We start from the raw sequence: 13919 nt of genomic DNA, 5'->3' as shown, positions 1-13919 counted from the left end.
GACAAATAATTTTTGAGGGGTATTCAAGCCAACCTTTCAGGGGGTCTTGGTCCATCAACAGCACCAGTCTGGAAGCACTCCATAGGTTCTCAATCTCTGTGGAAACAAGAGAAGAACCTCTTTTCCAAGGCAACACATCCTTAAACCCAAATTTGGAAATTGTGATACCTTTATAATATACATGCTGGTTTCGCTTAGCAGCCCATACAATGAAATGTCTCTCTGTACTTAGCTGCTTTACAGTCAATAAAATCAAAGAAAACACAATAATATACGTAATTCAGACTCTCTGTGAATTTTCCATTACCTTTATGTGGCTTATTTTTCTTTACTCCTTTTATTCTTAGACTATCTATACTCTGTCTCTTTAAAGACTTTGTTTTTATATGATTTGCTTATTTACAACTCTCTATACATTTTTATTTCTCTCTCCCAAGACTACGTGCATTTATCCAACATTGGGCCCCATTTAGATGTCTTTTATTTCTGAATCTGTTATATTGTGTATCTATAATTCTTTACTGTCCAGGAATGCTTCTTAAATTGCACAGTGCTTCTTTAAACTTAAAATGCGCCATTACTATGGCATATGTGGTACTACCTGCTTGCCTGTCCAGGCTAAAACTCAAGCTGTACAATTACTATCATGTATATGGAACTTCCTATTTGCTTGGCACAATCCAGCATGGCAGAGCTTTTTTGCTGCCTCTGAGAGCCAAGCCCACAGCTTGTCCTTGCTGCCATTAAGCAAGTTGCAGCAGTATGACCACAAACCCTATCCAAATATCCATCTTCCAATAGAGCTAGGGTTACACTGGCTACAAGGCCAGAAAGCTGGCATTTTAAGATGGTCACAACTGAATCAGTCTCCTAAGGGACTGCAACACACCGCCAGCAAACAGCAAGAAGCTGTGTTAAACTCTGCATTTTTGTGTATAGAATTCCTTTTCAAGCTTTCTCACATTTTACCTAGATTTTAGTCCACCCCATTGACACCAATTTGTTAGAGGGGAGAGCCGCTGTTGGTTTCCAGCCATCTAACCCCAAAATAATCACACAGAAAGTGTATTAATTAAATCACTTCTTGGCCCATTAACTCTAGATTCTTATTGGGTAACTCTTATTAATTTAACCCATTTCTCTTGACCTATACCTTACCATGAGGTCATAGCCTACCAACAAAGTTTCAGCACGTCTATTTCCAGAGGCTTCATGGCCTCTTGCTGACTCCACCTTCTTTCTCCCATCATAAAGCCTAGCTTTCCCCACCTAAATATTTTTTTTTTCCTGTCATAGGCTCAAAAGGTTTATACATTAACCAATAAAAGCAACACATAGACAGAAGGAACTCATTTCCTCTTTTCCGGAAATAGACATTCTAGTACATTGCTGGTAAGCCACTGCCACAGGGTGATATAAAGATTAATTGATATAGCTTTAACTAATATTTAAGAGTTATCCAATAAGAAGCTAGAGCTAATGGGACAAGTAGTGATTTAATTAATGCAGTTTCTGTGTGATTATTTCATGTCTAAGCTAGCTGGGTAACCGAGTACCAACAAGCAGCCCTCCTTGCAACACTGAAATGTTAGAGGTGGTACCAGATATCGTACACCTAGAAGCCATAGGAAACTATTACAACAGAGAAATTAAATGTTATAAAAGAGACAGGTAACTTTTATGAAAGTTGTAATACATCAGAAAAGCATAGATATTAACATAAAAGTAAGTGTATGGTTAGATATTTAAATATACATCCTGTCTTAGGATAAATTCAAATAATGAAAACTTATTACTATGAAGCAAATTAAGATGTTGATAAATGTTTTTCTTTGATTAAAAATTCATTTAGAACTCTTTTCAAAAAGGGCTTTTTTAGAAATAGAAATTTTTTCTGACTTTTAGAATTATTTCAGTCCCTTTAAAAATGTCATGTGGAATAAGTACCAGAGTAAAATCTACCTATTTTCATGTTAGCGTGGCTACTGGTGTCATCCTTATTCAGATCTTTTGGAAGAAGCTGCTTGTTTGTTCCCAGTCACTCAGACTGGAAATAAGCAATCAGAAACTATATTAATTACAACATTCCTGTCGTATTAGTTTATGAACATTTTTTTGCTATCTCGTATATCTTAAATTAACCCATTTCTATTAATCTGTGTATCGCCATGAGGTTTTGGCCTACCAGTAATGGCCTGCTATTTATCTCCTCCAGGGCCTGCATGACTTCTCTCTCGCTCCACCGTCTTTCTCCCAGAATTCAGCTTAGTTTTACCTGCCTAGCTCTGTTCAGCACTGTCTTGGGCCCGAGTCACTTTTTGTTAAGCAATCTTAGTCACAGAATACTGTGATAATATTACGTAATTATTTTTAATGTTTATACAAAAAGATCCAGATCAAGTAATTGTTTAGAGACTTATTTGTTTGAGAACAAGTATAGATGTCCTATTTATTCAGATTTTGTTAGGGTCCTATGTTTTTGAGACTGAGTTTATGTTTCATACTTATTCTGATTTTGTTAGGGACCTATGTTGTTAAAAAGACTATAAGTATCATCATTATTCAGATCTTGTTTAGGTACTTATGTTCTTGAGACATCATGAGTATAGTTTATCAAAGAAACAACTTCACAGCACTTCCCTTTGGCTTTTAAAATCTTTCAATCCTCTCTATTTTTTTATGCCACAAAAGCTAGTTTTCAGGTAGGGGGATGTCAAGTCAGCTACAGCAGAGAGGTCTCTGGGCTCTGCTTCTGAGTTGAATGCTCATTCAGCCATAGAAACTTACCTCCCACCATTGGAGAATAAGCACCACCAATAGGCTCTGTGTTTAAGGAGTTTCTTTCACAGGCTTGGCCAATCGCTTAAAAAGAGGATTTCTCATATTTGGTATTGAGGTTTGTGTAAGTTGCTCTTTGACTTTTCGATTGAGCACCATCAGTACAGAAAGGAAAGGATCATTAAAATTATATATGTATATTTATACATAAAAGTGTATGTGTTGTGGGAGAGCTGAATAAATTATTAATAGTAAAATTTTTCATGGCTTTTTCTGATATTGCTATTGGTACTTTATTACTGTTTGCCTTTCTTTTGTATTAACCTTCCTCACCCTTCCCTAAGAGGTTTCCCCACTTCTCATTTCCTAAAGAGATGAGTTACAAATTTAATTTTAAACATGCATACTAAGAAATGATGATCATTGACTAAGAATAAATTCATAATTCTCTTATTTTGCTTTGTAAATAAAAAGACAGTAAGTTACGATTATTACAATTGCTAATTCTGCTGCATTAAACAGTCATCAGATTTGATGACTTGTCTTTATAACCATTCCCCTTTATATGGTCATGAATAATTATTTCAGCATTAATATCAAGTACATCTTGTATTTGATTTTCAGTGTGAAATTTTTTACAACTCATACTTCTAAAATTACAATAATAACAGAAAACGAATATCAACAATAAGAGTAAAACTTAGGCTTGATAGATGGCTTTGTGGATAAGGGAAGGTCTACCCCAGCAGCAGACCAGAGTTCTGTTCCCAACACTTACAACAGTTGGTTAATAATATCTATAACTCTAACTCCAGCAGATCTCATAACAAATATAAACACACAAACACAAATATATACAAACACGGTTTACACACTTTAAACACATATTCTCTCACACACATATTTAAAAGTAATAGCAAAAATTATTGTGATTCTACTTTACAATAAGAATAATAAGAATAATAAAAAATTCAATACAGTAACAGAGTAGAAAATTAATCTTCCTATTAATTTTATCAAATATTTGATGACTTTAATTAGAAAAATGTAAAAACAGTGAGAAGCAATTATTAGAGCTAATTAATAAGAACCAGAACACATTTGTAATTAAAACCACTAATCAATGATAGATGTACCATAAAAATCTCATTTCAATCTTTATCAAATTTACACATATATGCAACACCATGAGGACTCAAGAATGATTTGCCTTCTACTTAAAGATCCTGGAACTAGTAAACATTTTACACACAAAAGTTACTAAAAATTGCTCCTGGAGAACTGAAGCTTTATATACTCAAATAATATGTCACTTTGATTTATTTTGTATTTAAAACTTAGCTGTCTCTAAACTCTACTTTTGGAATATTTATCTTTATTATTTTTCTTTTTAAATGCTTAATCTTGCATGCTCAAGGAAGGAACTCAGACATGCATCTGAACATGAAACATAATATATTTTCTTTCTATGTTGTGTGATTAACTTTAATGTTTACACAAAAGTTTACACATGTGCATTTTTCATTTCTTATGTAAGTTAATGTCTGTTTTCCTTCTGTCAGCTATAAAAAGAATGCAATGTGGTTATCAACCATTCACCATGACCAGCCCATGAAACCCCTGGACAGAGCTGTCTTCTGGATTGAGTTTGTCATGCGCCACAAAGGGGCCAAGCACCTGAGGCCACTTGCACACAACCTCACCTGGTACCAGTACCACTCTCTGGATGTGATTGGATTCCTAGTGGCCTGTGTGGCAGCCATAGCTTTCCTTTCCATAAAATCCTTCTTATTCATTTATCGAAAGTTTGTAACAACGGGAAAGAAAATGAAGAGTGAGTAGAGAAGGCACATGAACTCCATTTCAGCATCGTTCTAGTTTATGAACGGCCTTCTGAACATTCACTGATTAGTCTATCAAGGCATGTATTCATTAGAAGGGCAGGGAGAAATAATGCAATTATATTATAATCTCACAAAATAAAAGACATAATGAAAAAAAGCTAGGCAAATTGTAAGGACAACCTAGTAAGCATATTACCTCTATGGTATCTTCTTCAGTCCTGCTTCCTGAGTCCTGCCTTGAACCCCTGGCCTACATTTCCTCAGTAACGGACAGGAACACATAAGATAAAATAAACCCTCTTCTTTATCAAACAAAAGCAAACAAAAATGAAAATTTAAAACCTAAAGAGCAGCCTCGCCATTATTCAGGGCATGCAGCATTATGATGGGCAAATATGTGCTGGAGAGGTGAGACAGAAAGGGAAGTGGGAGCAGTTTGTTCTCTGTGAAGACAGGTGGGCCTGGAGATGTGAAGACAGCAAGGAACGGCCTGATGAGAGAGACCTGCACTGCTATCTGAGGCCATGGTGTGATCTGGACCTGTGCTGCTCCGGAGGGCCATGGCCCTTCTCTAGCAGGGGTCTGTGACAACGGCCATGCAAAGTGGACCTCCTTCGTCTGGGCTCCCATTTGAAGCCATGATGTTGTATGAGTACGGTGCTGAGCTGATCCAGCCCCTCACCAGCCACCACAAAGTAGCACCAGCAGTGATAAAAGTGTAGAAAAGATGGCCCTGTCCCTTGTCCGGCCAGTGTGGGAGAGCTGGCCCCGATGGTGTCTGCATGAGAGAACTAAACCCACCAATTGCTGGCCACGGGACTAGGGTGAGCTAGCCCTGCAACTTGCCTGAGCAGATAGGAAGAGCTGGCCCTAAACGAAGGTGTAAATGAGCATGGACTCATCAGTGTGGGAAAGCTGGTCCTTACCTCTCATCTTGTCAGCGTCAGAAAGTTCGCCCTTGTGACATGGGTGAGGAACAGTTAGCTCTGATTGTGTGGATACAGAAAAGACAGCCTCATATCTCACCTGGGTAACATGGAGACCTAGCATCGTTGAGCAACTCTGCTACCACTCAGGCCCGGTTCCAAGATTTTGAGCTGGCCCACCCAAAACATACCACATCTATGAGCTGCTGGAGTTAAAGGGGGAGGTCCTGCAGAACCAAAGTTGCAGGATCTCATAACACAGGGAAGCAACAGGATAGCCCAGAGGAGTCTCAGAGAGGATCCAGCATTGGTAGTGTAACAGAGCCCAGAGTCCTGAACCAGTCCAATGACTCATTACAGCGAACATTCACAAGTAAAGCAGCTTGTTTAAAGAGTACACCGTGTGACACACTGTGAGACACTGCACATTCTACCATGAGACTTTTTTGTAATTTTAATTTCCTATTGTCTTTTTGTGGGGGAAGATACAAGGTTGGAAGGAGATCTCAAAGACCTGAGAAATGTTTGTGGTTGTGGTGTATGATATGAAATTCAAAGAATCAATAAAAAATTGTTGGAAAAATTTAAACAAGGAAATAACCCTTATTCTTTTATGAAATAATAGTGTGACAAAAATTCAAGCAAGTATGGATCTCATCTGCAAAGCCCTTTTCATATTCATACGAGTTGTGATTACAGCTGGGTATTGAATAATTACATGTTTATGAGGGAGTTCGTTCAACAATCAATTCTAAAAAAACAATAACTGACAAAATTCCTACATCTTATCATAATATCCTACTGATGATTTCCTCATAACAGGAAAGACAAGGTTAAGAAGACTTGAAGAAAAGAATGATATTGTACTGTAAACGATAGGAAAAGATGTAAATGCAGTCTTTTCATTTTGCTTTATTTACTTTAATGTTTTGTTTGCTTTTATTATTATTTTTCATTCATTTTCCACAGAAACCTCAATTTTCGCTCCCTCCATTCACCTCCTTACTACCTTCCATCAGTGCCTCCTCCATTGAAAGGGTTAGGTCCCCCATGGGAGTGAGCATACCAAGGCAGATCAAGTTGAGACAGGATCAGGAATCTCCCCTCCACCAAAGCTGGGCAAGGCATCCCAATGCAGGAAATAGGTTCCAGGAAGCCAGCTCTTGCATCAGGGAAGGTCCTGGTTCCACTACTACGGACCCCACTAACAGACCAAGCTTTACTAGTGTCACCCACATTCAGAGGACCTAGGTTTGTCTCATGGAGTCTCCGTACCTGTTGGGCCAGTGTGACGAGCTCCCACTAGCTCAGGTCTGCTGTTATGTTGGTTTCCCTTAATGATCTTGATTCTGCTGTTTCCTGTGAAAATATTGAATGAGACAAAGAAAGTTCTAATTCAGAAATACACTCTTTGGCAAAAAAAAATGTTTTTCCTGTTAACATTTCTTTCAAAGATTAAAGTTTAGGCTTAGGTTTGAATGTTGCTCTCTAAATTGTGCTTTGCTCATCAGCTGTACCATTTTGAATTAGGCAACCAAGTAAAAGTGAGGATGCAGAGAGCATGGCCAATGGGCTTGAGGAGCTCGGCAATTAGCATTTCTACATAAGATTTTTCTTTTGAATATACTCGGTTTATCTACAACAAACATTTCTTATAATTTCTTGTTAATAAAAGTTTAACAGACACCTCACCAAGCAGGGGAGCTTTGGCAGTCAGAAAATGCTCCTGCATAATTCCATTGGGGAATCTCTTCCTATGAGGATGCTTAGGAAATGATCTATGTTATGGACCCATTCCATGGCGTCATCCTTCAGCTGTGTGAGGCCAGCAGAGGAGGGGATCCCAAAAGACCCTGAGAGCACAAGGGGAACATGTGAGTTTAACAACAGTGCTGGAAATTAAATGGCAACCAAAGCTAGGGTCACACACAGAGTCTAGTTTCAAAGTCTTCAACACAAAGGCTTGAGGAGATGCTTCTCAGGAGGATCATGTCATGTGATCTACAATCTGACCATTTTTGTACTGCTTGCATATTAGAACATACAGTTCCATATGTTTCTTAAAGAACTATACATAGAGAAAGATGGACAGAATATGCTTTGTGTCCAGGTACCTATGCAGCCAAATGTATTTAAGGCACCAAAATCAGCCACATAAGGAAGAATAGCTTTATCATTGTCTGAAGGAGAAAGATATAAGAGAAATAGTAAAAGCAAAAGTTAAAATCAAAGCAGGTCATAAAGTCTATTACAGTACAAAGCACAATCATATTTTGAGAGGATAGACACTAACCTTTAGATTATCGTCCTAGTGATGTGCTAAGATTTAATACCTGCAACATAACTCTGTGTTTATTGCTTTCTGTTTCTGATTAGACCTCACAGTTCTGAGAAGTCAAGTGGAACTAATGTCTGACTACAGGAATTTGAGAATTTGACCTGAGGATATGTTAAATCCATTGTGTCTATTTTACACTCTCATGTATATACTAATTCCCCATCTGGTAATTCACCCCGCTGAGCTGAAAATTTAACACTAATTAGAAAGATCTTCAAATGTACTTCTTTCTTTCTCCTCTCTCTCTTTCACTCTCCTTCTCTCTCACACCCTCTCTCTTGTTGCAGAAAATCACAAATCACAAAGTAGAATTTTTTTCAGGAAGCAAATTCTCTTCACAGGAAATGGAAGACTTTGTCCAGTCCTCTGGAGAGCATGGTGTCGTGGTGTAATCAAGATAATTCTAACTCTATTTGGATTTGAGGCCAACTGAGTTGTAAAAAATTCATGAATGGTACTGTAAAGTGAGCATAGCTGATCATGACTGGAGAAATCACAGACCCCAGAAGTAGAATCTCCCACTGCCATTTTCCAAAGCAAGTATAATTTCTGATTGTATTACTAGCTTTATCCTTACAATCACAGGTAACTGTAGCTCTCACAACTCATCAAAAAATATTTTATTGCAGCAAGTGAAGAATATTGCAGATATCCACAGCTTGTCAAAAAGGAAGAGAATAATTGATCATTGGATTCCCAATGCCAGTAAGTACACTTAGAGCAGCACAACTTCTAAATCAAAGGCAATGGAAACATTGTGGAAAAGATATCAGCCAGGATGCTTGATGGAAGATGGTGAGAATATATATATATATATTATAGAGATATTAATTTCCAATCACCAATGCGATTGCCTAAATAAGACCTGCCAACATAGAAACTGTATTAATTAAACTACTGTTTGGTCTATTAACTCTTGTTTCCCATCGGCTAGCTCTTATATTTTAATTTAACCCATTTCTATCAATCTGTGTATTGCTATGTTTCGATGGCTTACTGGCAAGATTCTGTCAGGAGTCTGTCTCTGGTGGGCTACAAGATTTCTCTTTACTCTGCCTTCTTTCTCCCAGAATTCAGTTTATTTTTCCCTGCCTACTTCTATTCTGCCCTGCCCATCGAACACAGATTCTTTATTAGCTAATAATATTCACAACATGCAGAAGGGAATCCCACATAATCAGCACTTGCGTGTACCTAGCTTAAACATAGCTTTCAGGTGATACAGACTGTCATGATCTTGTTAGAAGTCTCTAACTTTAGGGAGGATCTTCATGAATATTTAATAGTAAATACTGCATATATACCCCTAAAATAAAGGAACCCACTAAAATTCCACTTTGTGATTTGTGATTTTCTGCAACAAGAGAGAGGGTATAAGATAGAAGGAGAGTGAAAGAGAGATGGGAGAAAAGAAGAAGTATATCGGAATATAACCCTAATTAGTGTTTAAAAAATTTAAATAATTCAATATAATTTTCAACGTTAAAAATACCCTGACCCTTTGATCACTTGATTAAAGATTTTTACAAATATATATATATATATATAAACTCTGATTAGTATATTTTCTGTTTTTCTTCTGATGCTAAGTCATTCAAAAACTAAAGTCACATATCGGTTTCCAGAATCTGCATGTGCAATCTTACAGACATTGATGACCTCAGGAATGGTGGTCACAGTGTTTCCTTGAGAGGAGGGAATGTAGATGCATGTACTCACGCACTTTTTAGAGCCTTTGTGGACTAGATCCTGTTAACAAGTTATTCAACTACTTCTTGGGCTTATGAAAGACCAGCAGACAGGTAAGATGAACCAACTGACTGCCTTAGCTAATAATATCACTCAGGTTAGTTTATCACCTGTGAGTCTAACAACTCAGTTGCTACTCTTCTGTTTCCCCAGGGACATGTATAGGAGCAGGCTCTTGTCTATCTTCACACAGGGTTTCAGTCATTAGAGTTTGTTAGGTGCTTTACCAAGCTACTTAAGAAATTATACATATGCGAAGATGTTCATCAAATTCTTATGAAAATTTCTTTTAAATGATATCAATAAAATACTTATAAGCTGTACAATTAATACATCTTGGATTCTGTGTTGAGAAGAAATATCTGACTAACCTCTAACTATCCAAAGTTCTTGCTACTATTCAAATATCTTAGAAACAGAACAGTTATGCAAACAGGTCATGGACTCCTGAATTTGCTTCATTACAAAACATTTGTCATTAAACATTGACAGGCAAATATGAATATTTAATATTTGCTTTTACTATCTCCATTAGATCAGAAGTTCAGGGTGGTCATTTAGTGCATCTGCTTTGATCAACTCCAGTTATATTTTAACTCAAGGCTTTTTCTTCTTATATATAAGGATAAGCGATGACACAGGGGACACACTTTGATGAACAAAGTGAGACCAGAAGACTTTGATGTCTCAGGATGCCTGTGAAGTGGATGTCTGTTCTGCTGCTCCTGCAAATGGGTTGTTACTTAAGATCTGGGAACTGTGGAAAGGTATTGGTATGGCCAATGGAATACAGTCACTGGATGAATCTAAAGACAATACTGGATGAACTTGTACAGAGGGGTCATGAAGTGACAGTTCTGAGACCATCATGTTCCATCTTTCTTGATCCCCAAAAATCACCTGGTCTGAAGTTTGAGAGTTATTCTACGTCTATCAGTAAAGATGATCTGGACAAGGTTTTTGCCAAGGTTGTGGATGTATGGACTAATAAGATACCAAGAGATTTGTGTTTATCCTTTTCTCCTTTGCTACAAAACGTGGGTGATGAATTATTTGATAGCTATCTAAGGCTTTGCAGAGACACAGTTTCAAACAAACAACTTATGTCAAAACTACGGAGATCTAAGTTTGATGTCCTTTTCTCGGATGCCATTGCTCCCTGTGGGGAGTTGATAGCTGAACTTCTCCAGATACCTTTTCTGTACAGTCTTCGCTTCACTCCTGGATATACAATAGAGAAGTACAGTGGAAAATTTCTAGTCCCTCCCTCTTATGTACCCATGATTTTGTCGGGACTAGGTGGTCAAATGACTTTCATGGAGAGGGTAAAAAATATGATATGTATGCTTTATTTTGACTTTTGGTTGCAGACATTTAACGAGAAGAAATGGAGTCAGTTTTACAGTGAAACATTGGGTAAGATATGTTTCTTCTCAGTAGCACAGTGACCTACATTTCTCTAGTATTTAAATCTATAGTCATGTCCATGAAGTGAAAAGTGAAGTTGCCTTTTATAAGTGATCAAATGTAATATGATCTTAGCTACCAAACTCACCGTAAAGGCTCATAGTATTGATCAAAGAGAAGCAATTATCAGACCTGATACAGGACATTCTGCTGAGATACAGAGTTGCAAAAAGAAGCAAGTAGACTTTTCTTAAGTCAGCCTTTACGCTCTATTCTTGTAATTTCTGAAAATGTTGTGATTGTTTTTTATAAGTTAAGCACTATTAATATGAAACAAATGTAGAAGCACTATCCAAGAAATTCAGCAATTCATAAACTTTATAGCACTTTGTAGTTTGTAGGAATGACTACAAACTACAAAGCCCCTGGGGAAGTCTGGCCATGGACTTTTGAACCTGGACTGTGTGTTTATATTTGCACTGTTCCTTTTAAAGATTTAGAGAGGAGTAAAATGTGTGCTCTTTAAACAGTGGCTTAGGGGTTTACAATAACTATTCAAAGTTGATGTAGAAACATTAGTTAATTTTTACAGTTTACTTTTTAAAAACCCCAAACTGGTATTTATGTATATTTTATGAGCAATAAATCATTACACTGCAAATTATTTTGCATATCAATAAACACTGGCTTTTGAATACACGTTTCATATCAAGCATATATTCTTTCATCATTTAAGGAAATATATTATATAATCGAATGACAATCATTCAACTATTCTCCTTTTCACTTGCTCATTTCTCCTTCTAGGAAGGCCCACCACCTTAATTGAGACAATAGGCAAAGCAGAAATGTGGCTCATTAGATCCTACTGGGATTTGGAGTTTCCTCGCCCAACCTTACCAAATGTTGACTATGTAGGAGGTCTCCACTGCAAACCTGCTAAACCCTTGCCCAAGGTAAATACATTCTTAAATCTCTTTATTATTCGATTTCCTTTCTGGTGAAAATTATTCTACAGTTTTCATTAGCTTTTTTCCCCAGGCATAGAGATATATAGGAAGTTGACTTAAGCATCCTATTAAGTAGGAGGTGAATAAACACAGGAAAGAATGTGATAGACCTGGGAAATATTCCCATCTGCGAATTAAATTAGGTCAGTTAGGGTACTTAGATGGTGATCAATTGGGTAAAGTCCTTTCCAAGCAATTATGAGGATATATGTTTGAATCACAACACCCAGTTAAAAAGCTGGGTGTCCCAGGACAGTGTAATGACATTAGCACTGAGGTTGTAGAAACAGGTTGATACTGGGAGCTGGCCAATAGTCTGTTAAATATGGTAGGATTTGTGTTCCATGTGAGACAGTCTCAAAACCTATGTTGAAGATTAGTAGTGGAAGACATCAGATTTTAACTTTTAGCATCTATGTGCTAAACAAAGCCAAGGAATAACCCCATCAACCCCGACACACACACATACATACCCACACATATAAGCACACACACGGGCAGAGACACATAAGCACACATACACATATACACAAACACACACTCGTACACAAGCACACACAGACATGTACACACACATATACACAAACAAATATGCACAAACAAGCACACACACGTATAAAAACATGAAAAAAGACAGAGAAATTAAGTCAGTTAAACTCATCAATCAAAAACTGCTCATGACCAAAATTATGACTAACATATAGCCTAAGGAATTGTTTGATATCTGAACAATCAGAATAGACATAGTTCTCTACAACCAGTAAACTTTAGATATAGCTTTGAAAATACCCTATTTATATACAATATCAGAAAATTATTATATACTCTATGTTTATCATGCAGTTATGATTGTTTCACAGATTCAAACATTTTATTAATCATAGTAGGAAGTTTGTGAAAATTACCACATTGTACATATTATTATATGAATATTATTTTATCAAACATTTGTTAATATCATTAAATCAGCCACTATAGAAGAAAAATAAAATAGCAAGGGAAAAAATAACAACCATATCTGTAAGCAGAAACTTTGTAAATAAAGCAACAATTTTTGAATGCTTCACAGAATATGCTTACTCTCCTGAGTTTTCCTTTTACCAGAGGAAAATATTTAGAATATCTGTTGGACAATGTGTGCGTATAATTTGTGTGGATAACTGCAAAGTTCAAATTCTTTGATATTGTCATGTTGGTCTTCTGTATGTTTTAACGCCACTATACTAAATGTTCCTATAAACACTTCAATTTTTAGTCTCTTAGTTCTTTCATAAATGTTTCATGAGTGATTATTCTACAACTGTATTTTGTCATGAAGCAAATTCTCTTCACAGGAAATGGAAGACTTTGTCCAGACCTCTGGTGAGCATGGTATCGTCGTGTTTTCTCTGGGGTCAATGGTCAGCAACATGTCAGAAGATAAAGCCAATGCAATCGCATGGGCCCTTGCCCAGATTCCACAAAAGGTGAGGGAAGCATTCCATGGGAGGTGACTATATACTAACTCTGTGAACGTCCCTGAAAGGTCTGATTATAGAAACTATTGTGTGAAAGGTAAAGTTTTAAAGAAGCTCTAATTTCCCTTAGCCAAACAGATATCCACAACAGACGTATCAAACTGCAGAAGGTGTTCTTGACTGAGGGTGACTTGGATATAAACACAGTGATCAATGTGGGCACATTCTGAAATGCTGGCATGATGGTGACATTGCTATCAAGTCTATGTAGACATAGCCCAACTCTTCAGAGTCACTTGTTCTATTTGTTCATTACTTAAAGTCACTGCATACATTAGATTTTCGGGGTGAGTTATTCTGTATTTAGTATTTCTACCAGAATAACAGTAAGCAGTATTAGAAAAAGTTTG

General features: G+C 36.9%; 1 protein-coding gene across 6 annotated transcripts in view; it reads left to right on the top strand.

The window, feature by feature from the left end:
• Positions 1-13919, top strand: part of LOC126506295 (UDP-glucuronosyltransferase 2B17-like) — a 252277-nt gene that overhangs the window by 42780 nt on the left and 195578 nt on the right. For 2 of the 6 annotated variants that reach the window (XM_050149732.1, XM_050149722.1), the window contains exons 1-3: positions 10277-11051; positions 11850-11998; positions 13387-13518. In XM_050149732.1, the coding sequence (XP_050005689.1) occupies positions 10328-11051; positions 11850-11998; positions 13387-13518 (1005 nt within the window). In that variant the 5' untranslated portion in view covers positions 10277-10327. Of the gene's footprint in view, positions 1-2215; positions 2993-4340; positions 5721-10276; positions 11052-11849; positions 11999-13386; positions 13519-13919 lie in introns of those variants that run through there. The other 4 variants (XM_050149723.1, XM_050149754.1, XM_050149724.1 and 1 more) reach the window with 3 other exon arrangements.

The sequence above is a fragment of the Alexandromys fortis genome, unplaced genomic scaffold (assembly GCF_014885135.2).
Source record: "Alexandromys fortis isolate MF-2015 unplaced genomic scaffold, M_Fortis_MF-2015_v1.1 scaffold_0, whole genome shotgun sequence".
Lineage (NCBI taxonomy): Eukaryota > Metazoa > Chordata > Mammalia > Rodentia > Cricetidae > Alexandromys > Alexandromys fortis.
This window is presented reverse-complemented; position numbering and strand designations above follow the sequence as displayed.